The sequence below is a fragment of the Erythrolamprus reginae genome, chromosome 2 (genome assembly GCF_031021105.1).
Source record: "Erythrolamprus reginae isolate rEryReg1 chromosome 2, rEryReg1.hap1, whole genome shotgun sequence".
NCBI lineage: Eukaryota > Metazoa > Chordata > Lepidosauria > Squamata > Dipsadidae > Erythrolamprus > Erythrolamprus reginae.
In genome coordinates, this window is record NC_091951.1 from 216741826 (window position 1) to 216756743 (window position 14918).

Here is a 14918-nt window from a genome sequence, read left to right on the forward strand (position 1 = left end):
CCTGCTACTTATCAGCCTGACTGCCTGTTCTAATGTGCACGTAATTACCAATAGTCAATATTATCTTCCTCAGTACAGTGGTACCTCTATTTCCCTGACTAGGTTCTTAAGTAGAAAAGTTTGTAAGTAGAAGCAATTTTAAGTAGGTAGGAAGTAGGAATCAAAGTAAAAGTAAATAATGCGTGTGATTGGGGAAACCACAAGAACGGTGAAGGCCCTGTTTCCTTCCAGGAGATTCCTAGAGAGGCCCCATAGAGGTCTCTCCCTGCCTTTTCCAGCCCTGTTTCCTTCCAGGAGATTCCTAGAGAGGCCCCACAGAGGCTTCTCCCTACCTTTTGTGGTTACAGTTTTCGGAGGCTCGGGTTTGTAAGTGGAAAATGGTTCTTGAGAAGAGGCAAAAAAATCTTGAACATCTGGTTCTTATCTATAAAGGTTTGTAAGTAGAGGCGTTCTTAGGTAGAGGTACCACTGTATTTATAATCTGGTTTTAACCCAGAAATCCAGTACAGTGGTACCTCTACTTAAGAAGAACCTGGTCATTCATTCCATGACCAGGTTCTTAAATAGAAAAGTTTGTAAGTAGAAGCAATTTTTCCCATAGGAATCAATGTAAAACAAACCCATTAGGAAAGAAATAAAAGCTTGGAATTTGGGTGGGAGGGGGTGGAGGAAGAAAAGGAGGAGGACAGTTGCTGCCCAGAGCGAAGGGAGCTTTTCTTTTCTCTGGACGCTGGCAGAGGTTTATTCCCTCTCCAAACGACCAGAGAAAGGAAAATGCTTTGTTCACTCTGAACTGCCACAGCCTCCTTAAGCACCACTGAAAGGCTCCTCTGGCAGCCCAAAAAAGCCTGAAATGGCCAGGATTAAAGGGGGAATAGCAGGAAACTGGCCAGGCCTTCATGCCACTCTCAAATTTCCTGCAAATTTTTTCCGGGCTTGGGTTCTTAAGTAGAAAATGGTTCTTAAGAAGAGGCAAAAAAAATCTTGAACACCTGGTTCTTATCTAGAAAAGTTTTTTAAGTAGAGGCATTCTTAAGTAGAGGTACCACTGTAATTGGTTGCCAGAAGTAAAGCTAAATTAATGGGGACAAGTTTTCCTATGCTGCCCTCTGTACTGGTAGAGGGATTCTCTTTTCCAGATAAAACACTGTGCATAAGGGAGACTTCCGGTGGCTGTGAGCCACGTCAGGAAGCTGGAGACAGAGCTCCGTTCCCAAACCTCCGTTTTTGCCCTGGTGGTCGCAAATTTGCGGTACGATCTGACCCAGAGAGCCCGATCAAGAACAGGGGGTCTCTGTGCATCAGAGGGGGTATTCGCCGCTACCCCCAGGTGCAGGATTGCCCTGCAGCATCAGGCGCAAAGATCCGGGGGCCGGACTCCACCGGCCCTCGGCAATAGCGGTTTCTCCACGCAAAGGAAGAACAAAGGAAAAACTGGAGAAGTCTCAAAGAGCGTTCCGAAATAAAGAAATCTGAGAAGAACGAAGATTGAAGGTAAAGTGATCATCTTCCCCACAAATAAATCTATATATAGATCTAATAAGCAAAATAAGGCGAAGAAGAATTTGAAAGAAAAAAAGAATTCCTGCCAGCGTGAGTAGACTTTAACAAGCGGAAGCGGCCTCAGCTCACATAATTACAGAGACGGCAAACAGAATATTAGCCCAAATCTTTTTAAATTTATTTAAACTTATTCCTGGAAGGTTATCATATTGAAACCGAGGGAATAAGAACTGTTTAAATTGAATTTTAAATTTAAATCATCTGGTATCCTTCTTTCTTCAATTTGTTTTGGAAATGGACTGTGCGTGATATATTTGCAACTTGGAATACAGTAAAAAAATATGCAAGATGGAGGATTAATATTTCACAAGAACTAAGAACTAAGACATTGATTTGATCTGACCTTACTGAATTTTCCGTTTCTACTATTTTTCCTTTTTTTTCAATATCATATTTTTCCTTTTTTAAAAATATCATATTCTATTTGGATTAATTTTTGAATTTTTTTTTCTTGTTTTCTTTTGGGAAAAATCTTGTCAATTAAGATATACCTGTCTTTTAAATTCAGAATACTATTTGAACTATTTGGATTTTACAATGGACTTATTGGATTAAAACCTGTTCTTTCCTTTTTCTTTGGGAAATAAATAAGGACATTTTAGTGATTTAAAATTGGACTTATATTATTAAATGAAATTTGAACATTGAAAACTGATTTATTTTCAACTTACTTTTAACTTGGATTTTGATTCAACCAAGGAAAAATTAAAAATTAAAATTAACAAAATTTCAGAAACTTCTCTTCAAAACTTATGGGACACTGCTAAGGCATACATTAGAGCTTTAACGATCTCTTACACTGCTAAGAAAATGGAACTAGTTAAGCATAAAAGAAAGCTTATAGAGCAAAATCAAATAGCTGAGAAAATTAAAAGAGCCAAACAGCAATATTTTGAACATGCTAATAAACCAGGAAGATGGCTTGAATATAAACTAAGAAAATATAGACAATCAAAAATAATTTAAAAACTAGTAGATAATAAAGGTATGATAAAATATAAGACTGACAAAAAAGCAAAAATAGTACAAGAATTTTATAAAGAATTATATAAAAAAGAGGAAATAGAAGATGAGATCTTCAAATACTTAGATTCTTTAGTTTAGATTTACCTCAATTATTAGAAGAACAACAGATAAGGTTAGACAGTCCAATTACAATAATGGAACTACAAACAACTCTTAAAAATCAAAAAAATAATAAAGCTACTGGGCCTGATGCCATACCGGCGGAATGGTATAAAATAGAAAGCAATGTCACAATGAATAATATGTTAGAAACCTTTAATGAGATTATAATGGATGGTAAAATTTCAAAGAGACATTAAAATGTACATATTTAAGAAGAGTAAAAACTTCTTAGGTAACCTGTTAACTACAAAGCAAAGTAAATTAATAGGGAAAGCATATAAATACATGATTGGATATAAAAATATAGATTTGACTTTAAAAGATAATATGATAAGTTGGTGCAAAAATATAGGTAGAGAAATTGATTTAGAAACTTGGGAGAAAGTTTGGATATCAAATTGGAAAATGACAAAATCAGTTTAATTAAAAGAAAATCAAATTAAGATGTTTTATAGGTGGCATCTCCTACCAAATAGAATTGCCAAGATGTTCCCCAATATGTCCCCAAAGTGTTGGAAATGCAAACAAGAAATAGGTTCTTATTATCACCAATGGTGGACTTGTTTATTCATTTATTATTTATTAATTAGAGTTGTATGCCGCCCTTCTCCATAGACTCGGGGCTTGTCATAAAGCTAAGTTATATTGGAAAATGATAGAAAAATGGATTAAAGAAATTACACTACAGGATATAGAAAAAAAACCAGAATTTTATTTATTAGGTATAACAAATCAGAAATATAAGAAAGTTTTTTTAAATTTAATTATTCATATTTTGACAGCGGCCAGGATAGTTTACGCACAAAACTGGAAGGGAGAAGATACTCCCAAGGAAGATGAGGTAATAAAGAAAATCTTAGATTGTGCAGAAATGGATATGATGACAAGACGGTTGAACAATCAAGAAGAATCAGAATTTTATATTATTTGGAACAAATGGATAAACAAAAATAAAAATAAAATTTAAATGATATGGAAATGTTTAAATATATTAGAACAATTTTTTTCTCTTTTTATTTTCTTGTTATAACATTTGAATTATATAAAACAAAATTCTTCTTTTCATTTAAATTAGTATGTTGATTTTATGAATTATTAGTACATTCTTTTTCTGTATTAAAGTAGACTTCTAAGATAAGTGGGGTAATTGTAACCCCAACTTTATGTTAAATGTATGTATGTCTGTTTGTCATTTTTACGAAAATTAATAAAGTATTTAAAAAAAAAGAAAAAATGCTGCCTTTCCCCCCCTCCGTTTTGCATACTGAACTTCCTCGAAGGTTGAGTTTTGGCTGCAGCGCTGCCCTTTTCCAGGTGAGAAGGGTGCCACAAAGAAAACAAAAGATCTTTTGAGAGTTTCTCTTTGCATCTTCGTTGGATCAGGCAGGCATTTTATTTCCCCGAAGTTTGGGGATGGGGAGGGGAACTATTATTTCTCTGCAACCCTCCGCCCCCCTCTATTTTCTTGCCCCTCATTGGAAACTTTTCCATGCAGGAGGAAAAGTGAGCTACACACACACACACACACACACACACATGCCGCTTGCCGAGGTTGGTAAACATTGTTCTGTGTGTGTAGCTCACTTTCCCCCCCCCCCCACATGAAAACGTTTCCCAAAAAGGACAAGAAAGTGGGGAGGGGGGAGGGTTACAGAGAAATAATGGCTCCCCGCCCCGCCCCAAAACTTCAGGGAAATAAAATGGGACACAGCTCCAGGGATCAGCAGAGATCCCAGGCCAGTCTGGCAAGTAAAGAGAGAGTAACCTGTGGCTATGGCCACAGCTCTTCCTCCTCATCCTCCTCCGGCACCACCTTGCCTTTTTACCTCGCTGGGCAAAGTAAGCTGTCTCCTTCCATCTGCTCGTGCCGGAGAAGCTCAGTCCTCCGGAAAGGCAGCTCCCAGGCTAGAGGGCTGCGTGCCAAGGCTGCTCCTGAGGGGGAATAGTTTTCCAGCTTGTACGTGGATCCTGGGCTTCCAAGGCGGGCATCTGAACTGGGAACGGTGCTGGCAGGGACCCTGGGATAAATGCCCGCCACTGGGCAGGGGAGGCAGGGCGTGCATCAGCAGCTTTAGAGAAGCAGGCAGGCGTCCCCTCAACACATCCAGCTGGCAGAGGAGCCCGCAGGGGGCTTTGATCATCTGGCAGGATGGGGCTTGGCTCCATCAGCCCCCACCCCAATCTTCCACCTTTAGGGGCACCTTTGGGAGGGCGCAGCGGTTGGCGAAGGCGTTCTAAGCAGAGGGCACCAGCTGCGGAATTCCCGAGCCGAGGCAACTTTCCCGCTGCCACCTGCTCCAAAGCTGCTGCCATGTGCCCCACTCATCCCCAGGACCAAGCCGCCGGCCTCCAGCCACCAGGCAGCTTGGGGACAGCCACCGCCACTGCTCTGAAACTGCTGCACGTGCCCCAGTCATCCCCCAGGCTGAGCTGCCGGCCTCCAGCTGCCAGGTGGTTCGGGAGAGCTGCCACTGCTGCTCCGAAGCTGCTGCACATGCTCCACTCATCCCCAGGGCCAAGCCACCCACTCCAGCTGCCAGGCTGCCAGGCAGCCTCAGGGATAGCCACCCCCGCTGCTGACCGCCACCCAGCATTCAGTGTATAAGACGTACCTGGTTTTTGACACACCTTTTTGAGGTAAAAAGGTGCATCTTATATGCCGAAAAATACGGTAAGTAGAAAATGGTTCTTAAGAAGAGGCAAAAAAATCTGGAACATCCGGTTCTTATCTAGAAAAGTTCTTAGGTAGAGGTACCACTGTATATATCTTCCCAGCTCCATACAACCCTCTCTCCCAGTTTCCCACAGCACAAAATATGGCAGGCCTGAAGATGCAATGCCCAATATAGCTTCCAGGTCTGGCAAATACAAAATTTCAATCACACAAGAATTTGATCCCAACTTCAAGGAGTGGAAAACAGAACTAGAAGCCTGATTATAAATAATTAGCATATGAGTTCAAATCTTTGTGTTTGTGTTTGTGTGAAGCCCACTATTTGTGACTTATTTGTGGAAAGAGAAGAAAGTAAAAACATTGCATGGGAACTGTTGTGATAACCCTAAAACTGTTTTGGAAAGCAAATTATGCACTCTCGAATATCTGTTAGGTATGAAAGTTGTGGATCTGTGACAGGGGTGTCAAACTTGATTACATCGAGGGCTGCATCAGAGTTGTATTTAACTTCAGGGGCCAGGGTGGACGTAGCTAGGGTGGGTGTGGCCAGTTCAATATCACTTGTTTTGGGGGCACCTCTGGTGACCCCAGCACTCTGCCAGAAGAACAGGCTCCTGAGCTCCATTTTTGGCTGCAATAGCCTCCTGTAACGTTCAGAGCTCAGGAGTGCTGCCCATGTCCCTTGTAAGCTCCATTTTCGCTGGCAGTGGCATCGCAGACCAGTCCTTCTCTGTTTCAAGGGTAACCTTGCGGGTCAGATCTCAGCACCCCACAGGCCGGATCCAGTCCATGGGCCTCAAGTTTGACACCACTGATCTAGAAGAAAAATATATCCTTCAGAAACATGTTTTAAATTTCTGCAAATGTGTTTCTTGGTGCATGTTGTTAACAAATCGGAGGTGGGGTTCAGCAGGTTCTGATCAGTTCTGGAAAACCGGTAGCAGAAATGTTGAGTAGTTTGAAGAACTGGTAAATACTACTTCTGACTGGCCCCATCTCCATCTATTCTCTGCCTCCCGAGTCCCAGCTGAAGAAATTGAGATTTTGTAGTAACTTTCCCCTGGAATGGGGAAGGAATGGAGATTTTTCAGTATCCTTCCCCTGCCACACTCAGCTACCACTTTGATACCATCGACCATGGTATCCTTCTGCACCGGCTGGAGGGGTTGGGAGTGGGAGGCACTGTTCTTCAGTGGTTCTCCTCATACCTCTCTGGTTGGTCACAGTCGGTGTTAGTGGGGGGTCAAAGGTCGACCTCTAGGTCTCTCCCTTGTGGGGTGCCTCAGGGGTCGGTCCTCTCCCCCCTACTATTTAATATCAACATGAAACTGCTGGGTGAGATCATCCAAGGGCATGGGGCAAGGTATCATCAATACGCCGATGATACCCAGTTATACATCTCCACCCCATGTCCAGCCGACGAAGCGGTGGAAGTGATGTGCCGGTGCCTGGAGGATGTTGGGGCCTGGATGAGTGTCAACAAACTCAAGCTCAACCCAGACAAGACGGAGTGGCTGTGGGTCTTACCTCCCAAGGACAATTCCATCTGTCCATCCATTACCCTAGGGGGAGAATCACTGGCCCCCTCAGAGAAGGTTCGCAACTTGGGCGTCCTCCTCGACCCACAGCTCACATTAGAGAAACATCTTTCAGCTGTGACGAGGGGGGCATTTGCCCAGGTTCGCCTTGTGCACCAGTTGCGACCCTACTTGGACTGGGAGTCACTGCTCACAGTCACTCATGCCCTCATCACCTCGAAACTCGACTACTGTAACGCTCTCTACATGGGTCTACCTTTGAAAAATGTTCAGAAACTTCAGATCGTGCAGAATGCAGCTGCGAGAGCAATCATGGGCTTTCCCAAATATGCCCATGTTACACCAACACTCCGCAGTCTGCATTGGTTGCCGATCAGTTTCCGATCACAATTCAAAGTGTTGGTTATGACCTATAAAGCCCTTCATGGCACCGGATGAGATTATCTCAGGGACCGCCTTCTGCTGCACGAATCCCAGCGACCAGTTAGGTCCCACAGAGTGGATCTTCTCCGGGTCCCGTCAACTAAAGAATGTCGCTTGGCAGGACCCAGGGGAAGAGCCTTCTCTGTGGCGGCCCCGGCCCTCTGGAACCAACTCCCCCCAAAGATTAGAATTGCCCCCACCCTCCTTGCCTTTTGTAAGCTGCTTAAAACCCACCTCTGCCATCTGGCATGGGGGAATTGAGGCACTCTTCCCCCTAGGCCTTTACAATTCTATGCATGGTATGTATGTATGTATGTTTGGTTTTTTATATTAATGGGCTTTTAATTATTTCTAACATCAGACTACTATTGTACACTGCTTTATTGTTGCTGTTAGCCGCCCCGAGTCTCCGGAGAGGGGCGGCATACAAATCCAATAAATAAATAAATAATAAATAAGCTATGCCCACCAAGCCACATATACCCACCAAGCCACACCCCCAGAACTGGCAGTAAAAATTTTGAATCCCATCACTGTAACAAATGTATATGTGCATGAGCATGTTATATGCAATTTATTTATTATTTTACACATTTTTAGAATTACAGTATTAAAAATAGAAGATTTAGTAAATATGATATGAGGTTCTTGTAAAACAGGAGCAATTAAAGTAACTGTATATCTGTGTGAAGATTTCTTTGGAAGACTTGCTGATCATCTGACTTGGGAGACTTAGCTGTCTGTGGAATGTGTTTCCTGGATTTCTTTCTCAGTATCTCTTGTCCGTTTCTCCTCTGACATCAGCTGCAAATCTGGGACTCTTTCTCCACTTCGAGCCACAGTGAATCTATTCATATGTATGGCTTCCTCATAAATTGGGGGAGACTCTGTTCGGGCAGGGTGATGCATTGCTGGCACTCCACTGTGAGAATGTGCTACTGCTAGTATTTTCCTAGCAGCTGGGCCAAACATGGAATGGAAGGCTGAAAGGGAAAATTACCAAGAGTATTTAGGTTAAAATGAACATTACAACTACAGTTATAGCTAATAGTACAAGGGTAGAAATTATTGTCATGTATTGATTGAGTGATTAACTATAAACCGTACTATTAAAAGAAATCTAAAAAGTGCTCACTGCATTAAGCAGTTTTAATTCTTCGTTGAAGAGACCAACCTTTTGAAATTCTGCACAGTACTATTACATTATCATATAGCTTTAAAAAATAGATAATATCAGTGGTGGGCTGCTCTGGGTTCGCCCGGTTTCAGGCAATCCTCTAGTGAAGTTTCTGTGTGGTTTGGCAAACCCCCACCCACACTGCCCTGCCCCTCCCAGAAGACTCCACGCAGCCCGTTTTGGATGCCAGGTCAGTGTAGGGGCCTACCAGAGGCTCGGTGAGGGCAAAAAATGGCCCTGCTGAAAATGGACCAATTTTGGGCTTCTGGAGTGCCTCCAGAGCCTGGGGGTGGCAGGTTTCACACTCCCAGAGGCTTGAGGAAAACCTCTGAAGCCTGGAGAGGGTGAAAATGCCCCATTGTGATGCAAGAGGCCGACTGGGCCACACCCACCATGGCCACCCTCACCCAGCAACTGGGAAGAAAACCCATTGCTAAAGTTTGTGAGGCCCATCTCTGGATAATGTGCTATGCAAAATATATTAAAATATTTTAAAAATTATACTATCATGCTTAATACCATACTATTTCAGACTTACTCATATTATGAAAATGACTCTTACAAAATGAAACCCAAAAGTTTCATTTTAAAATATTTTAAAAAATGAAAGAATGGAATTGAAAGAGGTATAAAACTATTGCATACAGATGGAGCAGACAAAGCAATTAAGAATTGCAAACGGCAAAAAGAAAGTCATTCAGCACATCAGAAAATGCAAAGCATTTTTTTAAAAGACTAGAATAAATATTTTTATTGCATCAATTTTTTTATTTTACATTATTTATACATATCAGTGTGTGAATAGTGTTATACCTGAGTATCATACATTTTAATACAAATAGACATATTATTACATTTCATTTTCATTGTTTTATATTGTTTAAACATATCTAATACTACCTACTTTCAATTTCTAAACCTCCCTTTGGTATTTATTTATTCATTCATTCATTTATAAATGAATGCTATTGTATCTTCTTTTAAAGGCACGGGGTGAGTTACCATCAGTATGCTGATGATACTCAGTTATACATTTCCACCCCGTGTGCACTAAATGAAACAATGGAACTAATGTGCCGGTGTCTGGAGGCTGTTAGGGTATGGATGGGTGTTAACAGGCTCAGACTCAACCCCAACAAGATGGAGTGGCTGTGGGTTTTGCCTCCCCAAGGACAATCCCATCTGTCCATCCACCACTTGTGGGGGACTCCTGACCCCTCAGAGAGGGTCTGCAACTTGGCCATTCTCTTCGATCCATAGCTGGCTTTGAAACAGCCATTCCTGGACTTCCAGCTGAGCTCGACTGCGTCGAGTGTGCGAAGGCACAGCTCCGTCTTCACACCACCTTTTTTCACGTTTGTAGGGCGCGATTTGCGTTTTGTTGGCACCCGGAGGGGTCAACCTGGGACAGGGGGTATCCCAGATCCCCCGGGATAGATTGCCACTGCCCCAGAGGGTAGGGAAAGCCCCGCAGCTATGATTGTGGAGAACTGCACCCAGGCAGCTGCCCGGGCGCGGCCATAGCGGCTGCCACAAGAAGGAAGTTAAATAATAGAATTAAGAAGTCTACGGAGAATCTGATCAGCAGAAAAAGATCGATAGCACCTCAAGGTAATCCTTTGATATTCCAACGTCTATAACTTGAAAAGAGAAGATCCCAGACCAAAAGGCGAAATATAAACAAAGCAAACTAACTGTAAGTGATATCCATATGCTAAGAAGAAAATTGACCGGAACTACTTGTTTTTGTTAAATTTGACAGTATAACAATCTCGTATTTTTTTAAAAAAAATTCTAAAATTTAAAACTATATTGTGTTTTTTGATACTTATATTTTTATAATTATTTTTATTTTTTAAACTACAATAAACGATTGGATTGGTAATTAGATAAATTAAATCAGATAAATTGGAAGAACATTGAGATTGGACTATTTAAAATGAACTGAACAAATGAACTAAATTAAATGGATTGACTTACAAATTGTTTTATTTGAATGAATTTTTAATTACTTGGAATAAATTTTGGAATTTTTACTTTATCCTCTATTTTCATTTGGAATTTGTGTTTAGGAAATATATAAGGGACTATTTTTTCAACTAGACATCAGTGGCGCAAGGATCTTTTTTCTTTTTTTTAAGACAATAAGAAGAAATAGACTTATTTTTATTCTAATTTGGATTTTATACATATTATATTTGATATTGACTTTGGAGTTTTCATTTTTGGATATTGATATTAAGGCATAACAGTTTCAAGGTTTTTTTTTCCTATTTTATATTTGGACTATTTGAACTTACTTGGATTTTAGGATTCTTGATTTTTTTTTTTGTTTTTCGTTTTTAAAAAAAATATTTACATTTTTATCTCTATTTTTTTTTCTTTAAAAATTGTATATATAAATTTTTGGATTAAATAATTTTAATAGTTTTCTTTTCTCTTCTTTTTTCACTATTACTCTTGATTTCTTTTCTTTTTTATTAATTAAATTAGGAAAATAATATGTGCTAGAAGTTTTATTCTCTCTCCCTTTTCTACCTGGTCCCCCCTCATAACCTTTGGATTTCAAAACTAAACCTTCAGTCTATTCAAGGCACATTAGCAGGCATCCAAGATTTCATGCAGAAGACAAAAACTCAACTTGAAACTAACAAAGAAGAAGTGAAAAAATACTTGGAAGAAATGAAGCAAGAGATGAAAGAGAGGAAAAATGAGATGGGTACGTTGAAAGCTGAGATTAAAAAAGAGATTGGTGAACTCAAAACCAAAATAGCAGAAGTAAAAGGGAGCATGACTGAAATGGATGGGAACATGAAAGTCATACAACAAAATCTGCAAAAAAGTGAAAAAAGAATAAAAGCAACAGAAGAAAAAATTCAAGATATGGGACAAAAGGTAGAAGAGTACGAAGATCATAATTACATAGTCTGCAGAGGCTTCGACATAGCAATTACCAACCTTGAACTCCAATCAGCATCACATGACCTGAGATTTCAAAATATTGAAGAAGAAAGAGATGAAGATCTATCGGCAAAAATGGCGGAAGTGATAGGAGAAATTTTACAAGCTGATCCAGGAGAATTGATAAGAGAAATAGATGAAGTGTACAGAGTCCAAACTGGATATGTAAGACACCACAACTTACCAAGAGAAGTACACATCAAGTTTGCAAGGAGAATAATTAAAGATGATATACTGAGACAGGCAAGAAATCAGATCTTTAAATGTAACGGAAAAGAAATTACGATTTTGAAGCAAGTTCCTAAGAGGGTAAGAGAAAGTCAAAGAGAATATTACTTCCTCACAAGTGTTTTAATCAAAAAGAATATTGTCTTCAGATGGTTGGTACCAGAAGGCCTTACCTTAACCTGGCAAGGAATGAAAGTGAAGATAGAAAGTGTGGACCAAGCAAGATCCTTCTTGCACAAAGTGGGTTGGACAAGATTGATCAATTTCAGATTGAACTTAAGAGCAAAGATGAAGCGAAGGGGGCCACCGATGGAGAAGGGGTAAAGAAGAAACAACCACAGGTAGTAAAGAAGAAACAACCACAGGTTTTAGTCTTAGATACGAGACTTTGAGAACCGAAAGAAACCAAAAAATGCTACAAATAAAGATGACTCATGATTTGAAAAAATTTTCAATTAACGTCAACAGATTAAATAATCCAAAGAAAAGAAATCAAATATTAACTAAACTTAAGCAACAAAAAGCACAAGTAAATATTCTACAAGAAGTTCATATTAAAAAATCAAAAAGAAGTTTTCTTAATAACCCAAAACTAGGCAAACTATATACTAGCCTGGCAAATCAAAAGAAAAGAGGAGTTGCAATGTATATTGATGAATCAATTGAATCCAAACAAATATATAATGACGGCGAAGGCAGGATTTTAATGGTACAATTAGAGTTAGAAACAAAACCTCTTGAAATTGTTTCAATTTATGCACCAAATGACAACCAAAAACAATTTTATAAAGAATTATATGAAAAAGTAAATGAATTATCAATAGAAAATATGATAATAATAGGAGATTTTAATGCAATCTCAGATGATCAAATAGATTATACAGGGAAAAGAAAAGGGAAAAAAAGTAATTTTACCTGGGACATTCTGGAAAATGCGCACAGAATTATTATTAAAAGATATATGGCGAGAATATCATTTAAAAGAAAAACAATATATTTTTTATTCTAACTCACATAAGGGCTCCAGTACATATAATGGAACAAATCAGTGATATAGAAATAAAGACAAATAGTTGGGCAGACCATAACCCTTTATTGATACATTGGAAAGGCAAAAAGAGAATAAACAATTGGTCAATGAATAGAAATATAGTAAAAGATCCAGAGTACAAAAAATGGATAGAGAAGGAACTAGAAGTTTTTTTAAATAAATAAAAATAGAGATACTACCCTTCAAAACCTTTGGGACACAACAAAGGTTTGAGTCTCTGGAGAGGGGCGGCATACAAATCCAATAAATAAATAAATAAATAAGTGAGTGAGTGAGTGAGTGAGTGAGTAAGTAAGTAAATAAATAAATAAATAAATAAATAAATAAATAAATAAATATACGTGGGTTAATAATCTCTTTTATAGCAAAAAAAATAAAGAGAAAAAAGAATATTATCAAAAATTTGAGGAAGAATTGAAAAAATTAGAATTGTTAATGCAAAAGGATGAGAACGATGATAAAGTTAAAAATCAGAGAGAATTAATAAAACATAAATTAAGATTGATAGAGCAAGAATCAATAGCAGAAAAAATAAAAAGAGCAAAACAGGGATATTTTGAATATGCAAATAAACCAGGAAGATGGTTATCATATAAACTTAGAAAAGAGAGGGAAAATAAGATTATTTAAAAAGATATAATAAAACACAGAATGGAGGGAAAAAAGGAAATAGTATCAGAATTTTATAGGAAATTATATAAGAGAGAAGAAATAAAAGAAGATTCGATTTTTGAATACTTAAGGAATATAGACCTACCAGTTTTAACTGAATCACAACAGCAAAGATTAAATAAACCTATTACAGAAATAGAATTAAGACAATCTGTAAAGAATCAGAAAAATAATAAAGCGATGGGCCCAGATGCGATACCAGCTGAATTTTACAAGTTAGATATAGAAATACTTTTTTCAAATATTTTGGAAACATATAATCAAATAATAATAGAAGGTAAATTACCCAAAACATGGTCAGAAACCCTAATAACTTTAATACATAAAGCAGGTACGGAGAAGGAAAAAATTGAGAACTATACACCAATTTCATTGTTAAATGTGGATTATAAAATTTTTGTATCAATTTTTGCCAATAGGTTCAAAAGTATTATAAATGACATGATACATAGCAACCGAATGGATTTCTCCCAGGCAGACAAATAAAAAACAATTTAAGAATAATAATAAACACATTAGAATATTATGAACAGCATCCAGAAAAACAAATGTCACTTATATTTTTAGATGCGAAAAAAGCATTTGATAACGTAGATTGGAATTTTATGAAAATACAATTGAATAGGATGGAGGTTGGAACAAATTTTTTTAATATAATAGATGCTATATATTCAGAACAATCAGCTAGAATTATAATAAACAACGAACAAACAGAAAAAATAGCAATACAAGGAGGAGTAAGACAAGGCTGCCCAATATCTCCATTATTATTATTTATTTTAACACTAGAAGCTCTGTTGATAAAAATAAGAGCTGATAAGGAAATAAAAGGATTGAAGATTAAAAAAGAGACTTATAAATTACAAGCTTTTGCAGATGATGTAGTTTTCATCTTAGAAGATCCTATAACATCAATTTCAAGGTTAATAAACTCAATTGAAGAAAATGGGAACGTCGCAGGTTTGAAAATAAAGAAAGAAAAGACACAGATACTAACAAAAAATATGACAGAGACATAGAGAAAACACCTAGAAAAATTTAACAAACATGAAAATTACTAAAAAGGTAAAATATTTAGGTATATGGATGACTTCCAAAGCCATATCTTTAAAAAATGATAACTATTTAAAATTATTAGGCCAGATCAAAAAAGATTTGGAAGTTTGGAGTAATCTACAAATTATCACTAGTGGGAAGAATTTCTACAATTAAAATGAATATTCTCCCTAAAATTTTATTTCTTTTTCAAGTTATCCCAATTAATCCTGGACCGAAATTCTTTGTAGAATTAAATAGGATAACAAAAAAATTTATATGGCAAGGGAAAAAACCAAGAGTCAAACAAAATTCATTAGAAGAACGTAAAGAAAGAGGAGGCCTAGGCCTCCCAAACTGGAAATTATACTGCCCTAACATGGATAAAAGAATGGTTGACAGAAAACCAAAGACTGCTTAATTTGGAAGGTCATGACTTAATGCTGGGCTGGCATGCTTTTGTATGGT

The 14918-nt window shown here is 38.1% G+C and overlaps 1 protein-coding gene across 9 annotated transcripts in view; it reads right to left on the reverse strand.

Moving 5' to 3' along the window:
- GABARAPL1 (GABA type A receptor associated protein like 1) overlaps nt 1–14918 on the reverse strand; it is a 304763-nt gene that overhangs the window by 151386 nt on the left and 138459 nt on the right. For 6 of the 9 annotated variants that reach the window (XM_070741830.1, XM_070741829.1, XM_070741831.1 and 3 more), the window contains one exon: nt 7874–8309. The exons of the other annotated variants lie outside the window; for them this stretch is intronic. In XM_070741830.1, the coding sequence (XP_070597931.1) occupies nt 8059–8309 (251 nt within the window). In that variant the 3' untranslated portion in view covers nt 7874–8058. Of the gene's footprint in view, nt 1–7873; nt 8310–14918 lie in introns of those variants that run through there. 9 annotated transcript variants of the gene reach the window in all.